The following is a 13755-nucleotide window of genomic DNA, read 5'->3' on the forward strand; positions in this document are numbered from 1 at the left end:
TAGTCTCAGCTGTGAGAGTAAATTGGAAAATGAGATAAGACTGGGTGAAGGGACGCGAATTTGGGGTACAGAGCCTAGGGTGAGGAAGGGGACCTGGGCTAGAGATGGAGAAAAGGAAAAATTGGAGAGAGAGAGAGAGAGAGAGAGAGAGAGAGAGAGAGAGAGAGAGAGAGAGAGAGAGAGAGAGAGAGAGAGAGAGAGAAGAGAGAGAGAGAGAGAGAGAGAGAGAGAGTGTGCAGGGCCTACTAAGAGGAAAAAAGAAAGAGTTAGACACAGAGTACTCACAACTCCTTCTGGATTTTTACACTTACAATAAATAGTTTCCAATTATAGAACTGAAGTCACCTCACTGAAAACTGTTTTGTCCTTGTCTTCTGACTGCGTGTAACTGGGCCCTGCTCCGTGGTTGTACATTCCAGTAAAACCTTGGGTCTGCTTTCAGCTTTTCCCTCGGTTCTGCAGCACATTTCTTCTCTTTTCTTTTTCCCTAAAAGAAAATGCAAACATCACCTCTGGACAAGTGCTCTCCTTACTCAGATGAGTTCACTTGGCAGAGTGTGTGCAGGACACGTTACCTGTAACTATGATGTTTGCTGAACAGCTCACCTCTCCCATTGCATTTCTTGCAGAGCAAATGTATTTCCCAGTATCTGAGAGGATCACATTCTTTTTGAAAAGGTAATAATTATCACCTAATTTCTGAATCTGCAAACAGAAAATATGAACACAAGAACATGTAATTCTAAGAGTCATAAAATAGTTTGTTCTTCTGTAAACAAGGGAAAGACACAAAGGGCATACATTGATGTCTCCTGCTGCCACTTGAACATTATCTTTGGTCCAAATTACATTTGGCCTGGGACTTCCAGAGACAGTACAGTGTAGAATTAAGTCTTCTCCCTCTTTCAGATTGGCAGGTCCAAATTTTTCTAAGAACTTTGGAAGTTTTCCTTTTACTAACAAGAAAAAAAAAGATATTTGATCCTTTAAAATGAAACAGTTTCATTATATCAAATTTGTTCATCTTAAGAAGTAGTATTGGATTATAGCATTTGCTTTGTTAGTAGAATAAGGGGGAAATAAGTTGTGCTGGTCATGCTTTAGACAGATATAAGCATCTTATAAATTTCTGTTCAAGTCACATAGTGATGGAAAGAAGAACTACTGGGGATTTAGCAGGAAAAAACAATATAGCCTTTAATTTGATCAAATCTCATTCATCTATGTGGTTCCACACTCAAATAAGTTGTATAATAGTAAGTTACTATTGTTATATCTCTGGGGAAAGGGCAGAAAGCAATCCAGAGGACCACAACAGCTGCTATAATTAACTCTATGCACATCACTTTGTGAAAAATTGAATCTAAATCCCTTTGACTCACATTATATATGTAAGCGTGCATGTATGTATGTGAGATGGTTCTCATGAATACATGTATATGTGTATGCACATATATATCGTGTGTGTGTGTGTGTATAAGATCTTGGTCCAATGGTTGTGCTAGGAAAACAGTTTTATAAACATCAGAACCCATTAGAAATTTGAAATAACATTACTGTAACTATTGCCTTGATTTGGAGCAATATTCAGGAGTTAAAACTCTTAAAAACCAAAAGGGTAAATTAACTTTAGTAAGTTAACCAGTGTTCACACAGCTCTGTTTAAAAAAAAATCCTTATAAGCACAGGCTCGAATAATGGAAAGATGGTCATGTAACTTGGAAGGCCACACCACAGGATTAGTAATATTATAGAGTAATGAGTCAGTCAGCAAACTTCAAACAGTTTTTTAATCTTTTCTTCAGTGCTGATGTTCTGTCTTTATTATGCCCAAATGATCTTATTTACACATAACTTTAACATTTTTTTGATTGTGAACTTGACAATTATACACAAACATAAACATTCCAACATACAAAAGAGGAATACATATCTTTCCAGTGATTGACAGTGGAAAACAAATGTCCCCGACCTTCAGCTATGCAATGACATGTATGTGTACGTCTTATACAAGTAACCCCTCCAGAGGGTGCTTTTCTCAGTACCCCCAAATAATTTTTTTCTTTTTTTTGGAGGGGGGAGAGCAGGGAAATTGGGGTTAAGTGACTTGCCCAATGTCACATGGCTAGTAAGTGTTTGAGGCCGAATTTGAACTCAGGTCCTCCTGATTCCAGGGCCGATGCTCTATTCACTGCACCACCTAGCCACCCCCTAGTTTTTTTTCTTAAAGTGTGTTTTATTACATGACCTCCTTAAAAGTTTCCAAATAATCACATTATCTCAGAGTTGGGAGGAAACATAGAGACTATCAAATTTAATCCATATCTGAGCAAGGGTCCTTTCCGCAAGATATCTGACAAGTAGTTTAGCCAGCCTTTTCATGAAGGCTCCAGGATAGGGGGGAACCCATTATTTAATGGGATTATAGAGCCAGAAGTGGGAGGAACTTAGAGGTCATCAGCTCCAATTCCCTCCTTAAACAGACAAGAAAATTGAGGCCTGAGAAGTTGACGGGTTTGCTGAGGGTCATACAAGTAGGAAATGGGGATCAAATTCAAGTGTTATGGACTCTATGTTTAAGGCCCTTAAATAACTGCAATATTCTTCCCTCTACCTTTGAATAGCTCTAATCATTACAGCAATTTTTCTGCTGTTCATCCTAAATTGATACTTCCTCCTGAACTCCTACTTCTTCTCTCTGAGCCAAGCAGCACAAGTCTTTTTTTCACCTAGAGACAGTAAGGTGGCACAATGAACAGACAGCTGGGTCTGGAGTTAGGAAGATCTGAGTTCAAATTTTACCTCAGGTACTACTAGTTGTATGACCCTGGGCAAGTTACTTAACTTCTATCTCCTTCAGTCTCCCTAAATATAAAATAAAATTACCTAAATAGGTAATAATAGTACCTACCTCCCAGGGTTATTATGAGGATCAAATGTTACTTACAAAGGGTTTAGCAGTGTTTGACACACAATAGGATCTTAATAAATGTTTGTTTTTTCCTTCCTTCCTTCCTTCCTTCCCTCCTTCCCTCCCTCCTTCCCTCTTTCCCTTCCTTCCTTCTTTCCTTCCTTTCTTCCTTCCTTCCTTCCTTCCTTCCTTCCTTCCTTCCTTCCTTCCTTCCTTCCTTCCTTCCTTCCTTCCTTCCTTCCTTCCTTCCTTCCTTCTTCTGCATGACAGCCCTTGGAATACTTGAAAACAGCTATTAGTTTCTCCTTAAGTCTTATGTCTCCTAGGCAAAGGATCCCACTTTATTCAACCAGTGTTTGTATGGCATGGATTTCCCTTCACAATCACAGAATACCAGACCTTGAGAGAGGGAAGGGACCTCAGTGGCCATCTAGTTCAACTGCTACACAAATGAAGCCCCTCTATGACAAACCTAGCAAATGGCCATCCAGCTTCTGCAGGCAGATCTCCCAAGGACAGGGACCCCCCCCCCCACCTCTCCAGGTAACCCATTTCCCTTTTGCACATTTTTAATGTTATGCTGTTTTTCCTGATATCAAGCCTAAATTGGTTACTTTGTAAGGTCCACACATTGTTCCTGGTTCTGTCTTCAAGGGTCAAACAGAACAAGACTAATTCTTCTTCCACATGACAGCTCTTAAAGTACTTCAAGTCCTGGTTGCCTGGATGCTCTCTGGCTATCAATACCCTTTCTAACTATGTAGAGACTGAACAAGAGCTGAACACAGTGCTCCATGGTCTGATAAGTCCAGGGTACAGCAGGATAATTGCTTCCCTTATCTTCATCCTCTCTTAATGAAATTTAAGATTGCAAGGTTTTTTGGCTGCCAAATCATATGGTTGACTCATATCAAGCCCTCAGTCACTAAAACACCCAAATCTTTTTCAGAGGAACTGCTATCTTGTCCTACCCCACCCCAATCTTGTACTTTTGAAGATTCTCTTTAATTTAAATATGCTTTTACACTTATCCCTAATTAGCTCCATCACATCAGATCTTTTTGATTTCTAACTTTTGCTGTTTCTCCTAACTTTGCATCTTTAAAAATTTGATAATTGTGTTATCTGTTCCTTTGTCCAGGTGACTGAAAAAAAGTTAAACAACCCATGACCAAACAAAGATCCCTGGGACACTCCATTGGAGTTCTCCCTCCAAGTTTCCATCAAAACCACTAATGTTGACCCTTTGTGACTAGGCGTTCAACTGGCTCTGAATCCACTTATTTGCACAGTTGGCTAAATTATCTTCATCCTATTAATAGGAATTGTATGAGGGTCTTTATCAAATACTCTATTAAAACTGAGGCAAACTATACCTATAGCATTCCTTTGATACAACAGTTAGTGAAATTCATATTGTCATTACATGTTTAGAAATTCCTATTGGGCAGAACCAAGAGAATATTGTACATAGTAACAGCAGTATTGTCTTAAGATTGACTTTGAATAGCTAAGTCATTTTGAGTATCATAAATTCTCAAATCAACTACAAAGGACTTCTGAAGGAAGATGCTATGCACAGCTAGAGAAAGAACTGATAACAAGAAGTATGGTGTTACATATATATACATATATATATATATATATTTGTGTCTAATGGTAGCCTTCTCTAGTGTGAGGGAGGGAGAAAAAAATGAAAAGTGATAGTAGAGAGCAAAGAAAACTTAGAAGGACACAAGGAAAAGCAGGGTAGCTAGGGGCGGCCAGGTGGCTCAGCGAGTAAGAGCACCGGCTCCAGTGTCGGGATGACCTGGGGATCAAATCCAGGCTCACATACTCAGCACCGCACCCAGGAATAACTGGCCGTGTAAGCTTGAGCAAGTTACTTAACCCTGATTGCTTAAAAAAAAAAGAAAAGCAGGGCAGCTTTAAAATGATATATAGTATTTATTACATAATTTCTCAAAAAAAGTAAACTGAAATGGAAATTCATGGTTTTATGTTGAATCCTCTTTTTATGTTGTGCTATATATATAGAAACATTCTTTTTATGTCTTTTTGTATTTAAGTTTAGAATGAATAAAATGTATAAAAAAGAAATTCCCATTGGGAGAAACATCTGAAACATTATTGGAATATATCTGTTAAACATATTCACAGAGGGAAACGAATGAGAGACAGGTCCTGTATTTGTGTCTACTGTTGCATCTATGTGTGGCACAGACTTCAGAGCATTATGGACTATCCTGTATTATTATAATTACAGAGATTGGTGGAGAGAATCTGGTTGTTTTTAATAAGTTTATAGAAATTGGTCCACTCTACAAAAGGAAAAGTATTTTGTGCTAGAAATTCAGGATGGGACTTCCTACCTTCTTTTTTTTCCTATTCACATTCTACTCCTCACTCCTCCCCAACAGGCTTGATTCAGGCCATTTATTCTAGCCTTCCGTGTGAAAATAATCCCATACTTGTACCATTTTGATGGTGTAAAGAGATATTCCACAGAAAAATTTGTTATTTGAAGACCTCCAAGGAGAGAGAATTGACTTCGTCTAAAAAGCAAGTCAGTTTACTCTTGATCAGCTTCAAGGGTTACAGAGTCTTTCTTGACCTCAAGCTGAAGTTAACTCTTGGCAATTTTCCCCATTGCTGCTGGTTCAGTCCTCTGAGGCCAAACAGAACCTGTCTAATCCTTCCTCCACATAACAGGTCCCTTAGAGTCTGAGACTTGAAACAGGAAAAGTACTGATTTTGCCATCAGAATAGAGATTACAATTCCAGGTATACTACCTGTGACTTTGGGCAAGTCACTTTTCCTGTGTGGGCATCCATTTTCTTATCTATAAAAAGACAGGTGAACTAGATGACAACTAAGATCTCTTTCAGCTTAAAATCTGTATTTTTCATAATTTAAATTGGGTGAATTGTCTCAAATCTGAAAAAAAAGGATTTGAAATATTAAGAGACCAGAATTTACTTCTGGGTGCCCTGTATTTTAATCCCAGTATGGTTTTGAAAATTTTACTCTCTTGTCCGGATCAGAAAATGAAAATCAGCAAAGAAAATGTTGGGGCCTGTAGCTATGATTTCTTTGGCAAAGGGTGCCAGTGAGGAGAGTCTCTTTACTAAGGTAGGTTAGTACTCACTCTGCAGTTTATAGTCTTAGAAAGCTTCCTTTGGGTAGTAAGGGAGAAACGGATTTGCCCAGGGTCAGGGACTTGAACTCAAATCTTCCTGAGCAAGCTATCTATTATTTATCTGTACTTCCTCTCACTGCCTCCCTTTCCCCACCCATTATCTAGTTTTGGTGGTAGGAAGGGGTGGATGGGATAAAGTGGGAAGGGTCTTGGTCTTAGGCTTACTTTTAGCTTGGGAAATAAATGAAAGCTATTTCCCACTTCTAATTATTCTGGGTACAAATGGGAGGCAGATCTTTTGAAAAGCTGGCTTTAAGCCCCATTTGTCTCCCAGAACTAGAGGCTAACACCAAGCACAAAAGTTAAACCAAAAAAATCCTCCTAAAGATAGGGTTTTTTTTAATATGTACTGTTTAGAGAGAAGCAAAAGAGGATTTCAAAAGTGATCATCAGAGGAAAAAAAATTCATGTCATTTCATTTTAATAAAGGATGAGATTGAAACATGCCTAGAAATATGCTGAAGTTTTCCTAGAACAGGTGTTGTGTGGGTGGATAAGCATATACCATCCTCATTTAATGGGTAGGTAGCTTATGAGCTAGCCTCCGCTAAGACTATATCAATTCTTCTAGTACAAAATCATTCATAATTCCACATCTCAAAATGTCCCAGCCCCTTCCACTGTACCACTACACACTTCTAAAGTGACCCTTATCTCAACAATGGCAGGACAATAATTTTAACCAAGAAGTTACTTTCCAAGAGAATTCATGTTGTCATCCAACTAGCAATTATTTAACACTTACTGTCTGCAGATTCTATGCAAAATGTACTTTCACCCATTACCCTCAAAGAAAGTTTAAAAAGCTTTTCGTAATCTACTGGGTGTATAATTCTTCCCTGGGTTGCAGTCTTCCCAGAAACTTGAGGCATGAGGGCTCTAAGGTTGAGAATTGAGGCCTTTGAGCATAAGATTGTCTTAGCGTTGTTTGACCAAGTCTTTAACTACTTCAGACTTCAGAGTCTTGTTTCTATGCTTTCAAATTGATTTGCTTCTTGTCTCAATGACAAGAAGGGATTATAAGGTCAAGGTTTAAAGGAAATCTACTTTAACCTACTTATTTTACAAATGAAATTGAGACCCAGTGATGAATGCTTCATCTCTCCCAGAGCATCTTGCCCATGTCGTTTTCTTTCCTGTTACTTTCATGCTACCTTGTGTGCCAAATTCTCTTGTCCTTTCAAATAATTTCCCCCAGTACCAGGTTTTGGGGATTGCCCTGTGAATGGCAATAAAGTTTCAATGACTTCACCAAAGAACAATTTATCATTTATGGCAGAAGTTTATTCGGAGGTCAATTTATTAGACAAGTCTAGTTATTTTTAGTTAATTAATATAGTTATAATAATAATAGTTAATTTTAAGGCTGCTGAATATACTAAATGGGTCATTACCAAAATTAAAGAAATGAGGGATTTTTTACCCATGCTTCTAATCAATGGGAAGAACTACTTGAAGACAGTGGGTAAAAAATGCTGTTATCTTCCAATGCCTGATTATCAAAACTGGAGAGTTAGAAATATGATCTAATTTTAAGCAGCCTGCCTATTTGTGTATGAGTCTAAATGACACATTAGAACCATGCTAATGAGTGGCTACTCGTGACACCACTATTGCATTTGTTAACTGCTTAAATATATTATGGACACCTAGCATGGCATGGTGTACAGAGTGCTAGACAAGTCAGGAAGACCTTGAGAAGGAAGGCCAGATTCTGCCTTTGACACAGTTATGTGATCATGGGCAATTCACTTAACCTTCTGAGCCTCAGGAAAATCTTTCAACATAAGATCATAAAGACTATAACATTGGAGCCAGAAGGAACCTTACAGATTATCTAGGCCAACCCTTGCATTTTTATATATGGGGAAACTGAGGCAATGAGAGGTTGAATGATTTGTCAAAGACCACACAAATGGTAAGCGGCAGAAGTGGAATTTGACCCTGGGCCCTTTGGTTTGAAATACATTCTCCAGAAGTAGCCATGTGGCACAGTAGATAGACTTGAGTCAGGAGTAAGGAGGACCTTATTTCAAATCCAGTCTCAGATATTTACTGTCTATATGACCTTGGGTAAGCCTCTTAACCTCTGTCTGCCTCAGTTTCCTCAACTGTAAAATGGGAATAATAATAGCATCATGCACTGGGTTATTGTGAGGACTAAATGAGATAATATTTGTAAAGCACAGTGTCTGGTACATGGTAAGTGCTTAATAAATATTTGTTTTTCCCTTCCTATAAAAGATGGAACTGGACATGTCCAAAACCTGGGAAAAATCAATTTGCATGGTGGAGGGAGTTCCCATGCCAATGATATCACAAACTACTAATGAAAAATTGTGACATTTTGGTAAGATATATAATGCTTTAACCTGTGTTTTTATGATGACTCATCATTTCCATTATGGCTATAAAAAAGAAAAACAAAGACAATATACTTGCAGAGCAATCTGTTTAATCATCTTAATGAACATTATATAAAGAGCTGCATTAAATTCTCCATAGAACCATGACACCTCCTCCTCCCTGCCCTACCTTCCCTGGAGGGGGAATTTATATCTTCACTAAAAATTAGGTAGAAAAAGCCAGTGTTTGTCCAATAAAATACTAGTTATGAGTACCCTAAGAGCCCTCTTCCACAGATGTGTATTCAGTGACACAAATCTCACACCTCTGCTTCCTAAAATGGTAGTTCAGTGGGAAGACTAGGGTTCCTTTCCTCATTAAGAAGGCCAGTTTTGTCTATACCACATAAAATGAAGTGACAACCTAACAGTTATTTGATCTGGCAAATGATCAGTGTGTTTGTCCAAATCAGACAATTCAAATCCCAAATCAAAATTACTTTTTTTACTTGAATCATCCAATTTGTTTCAAATTAACTACTCGATTGTCATTGTCAAATTAATATTTTGTACTCTGTAGGCTAGCGTAATCTAACAATGATTATTATATGATCGACAAAGCCTCTGTGGGCTTCCTAGGTGACAGCTAGAGAAACAGAGATTAATAGTAATTAGTTAACAATAATTAATCACAGGTTGCCAAATAAGGGGGAAGGCATTTTATTACAAAAATATCCATGAATGCTGAGGTCCTTTGTCATTATGGAGGTACAGGGGTACTGGGGAAAGCTCTGATTCTGGCATCAGAGAAGATGGGTTCATAATCTGCCCCCTCACTATCTGAGTATTTTTGAGCAAGTCATTTGACCTCTAAAACTCCCGCCTCTTTACTGTCTTGCAATTCTCTCCTTCTTTTCCTATTCTTTTTTCTCTCTAACTAGTCCTTTTTGGTCTCTTGCTGAAACCAGCATGGTACAATGGAGAAAACTCTGGGGTTCAAACTCTGCCCTTATCACTTACTACTCATGTGGGCAATTTCTCTGGGCCTCAGTATCCTGAAAAGAGGGGACTGGACCTCTGAGGCCTTTTCCCACTCTCAAGTTATGATCCCATGAACTTCACTTAACCATTCACTCATACAAGGCCAGTGTCTGGAAATACATCTTACAAGCTTAGCATTCTAGAGGCAATTAAAATGCCAATCTGGAATGCTGGCTGTAAGGTGACACAGTAGATAGAATTCCGTGCTTAGAATCAGGAAGACCTGAGTTCAAATTTGGGTTCAGACACTTAGTAGCTGTGTGATCCTGGATAAGTCCCTGTTTACCTCAGTTTTCTCATCTGTAAAATGAGCTAGAGAAGGAAATGGCAAACCACTTCAGTATCTTTACCAAGAAAACCCCAAATGGGGTCATGAAGAGTCAGACCGGATTGAACAATAGCAAAACTAAAGTGCTAATCCTTCCTTTTATTTCCTCTGACACACACTGTGTGACCCTGGGGAAATCGCTTAACCTCTCAGTGCCCTTGGCAATTACCTAAAACTTTAAGTTGTAGAGAGAATATCTATAATGAGAGGAAATTTCCTTATTAGGGGACTCCCTATATCAATGGAATCAAAGGTCTAGTCCAAAAACATGATAATAGACACACTAGATAAAAATTTATTCAACAAATTTTTGTTAATCACCTACTATGAGGGGAGGCTACGTGGTGCAGTGAATAGAGTACTGGCCCTGTAGTCAGGAGGACCTAAATTCAAATTTGACCTCAGACACTTAACACAAAATTATCTGTGTGACCTTGGGCAAGTCAACCCCAATTGCCATGCCTTCCCCCCTCCAAAAGGCAAAACCAAAAATGACCTACTATGTGCTAAGAGCAGAAAAACATAATTTTTATGAGAAATAGCCCCAGCCCTCATGGAGGTCATCTCAGAAGGAAGACACTAGCATTAATGCCAAAACCTTCTTTCAGATGATGGAATTTTAGACGAAACTTGACGACAGTGAAGGTCAATCCGCATACCATCCTTTGAAAACCCACCTGGAGAAATTCATAAAGACTCATGACTTCACCTCCCTGAGCTTCAGGGTTGGACTAAATGTTTTGTGAAGTCCTTCCCAGGTCTAGGACTATGGGTCTTATAAGCCCATGGTAACCACAAGTTTGGCTACCTTATCATGAATTGTTCTTGGTCACAGCAACCTGTTAAGCCATGTGCTGAGGCACAGACCAGGGACCATTCTACCTCAGTGAAGTTTAGGCTTACGCAGATAGAATTGTGAATTCTTTAAACATTAAAGTAAGACCATAAGTGTAAGGAGTCTACAGGGCTGAAGGGGAAACATGCTGCTCACTTCCTGCCAAAAAAAGTGATAGATTTAAAATGCAGAATGAGACACATTTTCGAATATCACCAATGTGGGCATTTGTTTCTCTGGATTATATGTATTTGTTATGTCTTTTTATTTTTCAACAGAGAGAGGTGGGGACAATGGGAGGGAGAGATGATAAACGTGTGTAAAAATAAACAATGAAAGATACATATATATATATATATATATGTACATGTTACTGTATGTGTATGTATGGAGTGTATGTTCTCCTAGAATAAGATGAAGAAGAAAGGAAAAGAAGAAGTGAAAATAAGTAATTAAGTGAATCAGTAAAAAGAATGAGAATTTGGACCTCAGAATATATAATTTTTCATTTTTACTTTCAAACCAATAAACAAACACAAATCATCCTTGTTTGTTGAGAGCAGCTTACTTGTCAAATATTTAGAAAGGGCTAGAAAATATGCTATCTTTATGAATCCATAAATCCACATGAAATGAAAACCACATGAAATAATTAACTGATGTTTCTAATTGACATTCATAGTGTCTCTCCAAAAAAAAAAGTTTCATTTTTTTTCTATCTAATTTTTAAGAAAATAAAAGGAAGATTTAGTAGACCCAAACAAACACCACTGCATTCTAATCTATTCTTGGGCAATATGGGCATTGTCCTGTCCCTGAGTTCCTTGCCCTTTCTTCACACTGGGACGGTGGGGCCAGCATTTGTCCTTATGGTGCTATTCTTGCTTCTCCTTCATAGCTATCATGCTTATGCATTAGAGGGAATTCAGTTTCAAGCCCTGTGGATTTCCTCAGCACAGTTCGGTTAGTCTGAATACTTCTCCATTTCATGAATTGGGCTAAATTACTTAGGTAATACCTAATCAATCACTGCTCGCTAAACTGAAATGACCACAGTTATCTCCCCCTTTCTATCCAGAGCTCCTGTTCAAGTAAATGATGTGATGAGAAAGGATAGGAGAAATTAGTTCAATAACTAGAAAGAAATCCCCTTTTATGGAGAAGGTATGTACCACTGTGAGCAGCCAGTACATTAGGCTTTAGAAAAGCAATTGTAGTTCGCTTTGATGACCCTGGCCTTCTATGGAATTTGCCACTGCTTCTGCCATGGGGCATTAAGTAGGAGCATGACCCCTATCAAACATCAACCATTATAATGATTTTTCCAATTTTTCCTCTTGAATTGAAACCATTAAGGACATTTGCAAAGTAATATTCATACAAGAATAAGCATCCTCTAGCTGCAAAGGGATGAATAAGAAGACTGGAGCAAATTTATTATTTTTATGGGAATATAAAGTTTAATGGCAAGCTTGGAAGAACTCTAAATTCTATTTGAATCTCTTCCCTACTAGCTTCTTCCCCACTATTTCTAAATATGCTCATGTTTTCCTTATCTTTAAATAACAACAAAAACAGTTACCATTTCCTTGATCCTGGCATCGCCTCAAGTTATCATTCTGTTTTTCTTCTTCCCTTCACTCCTAAACTTTTAGAAAAATTTTAAAAGTTTAGAAAAGACTAGAAAGTAATCTATACTTTTTGTCTTTACTGCCTAATCCTTATTTAATTCCTAATCTTTCCATAATCTAGCAACTACTCTCCACCATCGTATAGAACCTATCCTTCCCAAAGTTGTCAATGACCCCCCAATCGCCAAAGCCAATGGTCTTTTTAGTCTCCATCTTCCTTGTCACAGTTCTGGCATTTACTAGTTGTATAACTCAGGGTAAACCACTTAAGAACAATGAGTGGCAATTTGCTCACCTGTAAAATAGGTTTTATAAGATACCACCTACTCCACCGCATTGGTATTTGATTAAATGAGCAAACATTGTAAACCTTAAAACATCATATAAATAGGAGCTATTATTGCCTCATATCATACTTATCTGTGTGCATGTCTTGCTTCCACTTTTAGACTATAAGCACCTTGAGGGCAAGGACAAGGTTTTTTTTTTATGCCTGTGTCATTAGTGCCTAGCACAGAGGTTTGCACATGTTGAAGTTCTTGGTAAGTACACGTTGAAGAGACTCAGTAGAAAGGATGCAAATTTGTCCATCAGAATATATAATTCACCATTTGTACTTTCAAATGAGTAAACAAACACAAATCATTCTTGTTTCTAAAGAGAGGCTTACTTGCCAAATATTTAGAAAGGGCTAGAAATCATGCTATCTTTATGGACCCAGAAATCCACTTGAAATAACCAATTAAAATTAACTGATGGTTCCTACCTAAGTGACATTCATAGTGTTCTACCACCGCACCTCTCTCCACCCCCCTCCACATCCCCCATGTCTCAAATTTCTTTTGAAAAGGATTTGAATAGCCTTCTATTTAGCTTTGGTACTTGTTTGTTCCCATTTTAATGAGCTCTTTCTCATATTGGAAAAGCACTTTCATTTGTACTGGTTTATAATGAGCTACCTTCAGTGAAAGTAATTGGGCACACAGCCTCTGGTAGCCTCACAGGGTAAGAACTTACACAGAGTTGAGGAGTCCTTTCCTTAAGTCTACGATTATTCATGGCCCAGCACAAATAGCAAGTGACTTATTTTTATCTATGCTCTGTGTGTGTGTGTGTGTGTGCATGCCCCCCCCACCAGTCTCCACACACTTGCCAAAGTGATTTTCCAAAAGTTCTAAGTCTTACCATGCTTACTGTGGCACCCTTCCCCAATGTCCTTTGTTCAATAAACTCCAGTGCCTCCTAATTAACCTGTTTGGCACTTGAGGCTCTTCACCACCTGGCTACTTCTGTCTGCAGTGCCTTCTCACACTATTGACTCCAAGCAATCCAGCAGCCTACCCACTGTTCCTCACATACAACATTCCATCCCCCGTTTCTGTACCTCTTGCTGTCTGCTGTGCCCACAATGCTCTCCCTCCTCATACCTGTCTCTTGACGTCACTGGTTTCTCTCAAGACTCAA

General features: G+C 38.4%; 1 protein-coding gene across 1 annotated transcript in view; it reads right to left on the minus strand.

Annotated features, from left to right (window-relative positions):
* Positions 1–341: 341 nt before the first annotated feature.
* Positions 342–13755, minus strand: part of CCDC141 (coiled-coil domain containing 141) — a 298856-nt gene continuing 285442 nt past the window's right edge. The window contains exons 25-27 of the mRNA XM_069068555.1: positions 802–956; positions 576–705; positions 342–487 (exon numbers count right to left, since the gene is read on the minus strand). Coding sequence (XP_068924656.1) covers positions 342–487; positions 576–705; positions 802–956 — 431 coding nt within the window. The remainder of the gene's footprint in view (positions 488–575; positions 706–801; positions 957–13755) is intronic.

This window comes from Petaurus breviceps, unplaced genomic scaffold (assembly GCF_028583685.1).
Source record: "Petaurus breviceps papuanus isolate PSGF00001 unplaced genomic scaffold, PetGlider_PUasm1.0 90763, whole genome shotgun sequence".
Taxonomy (NCBI): Eukaryota; Metazoa; Chordata; class Mammalia; order Diprotodontia; family Petauridae; genus Petaurus; species Petaurus breviceps.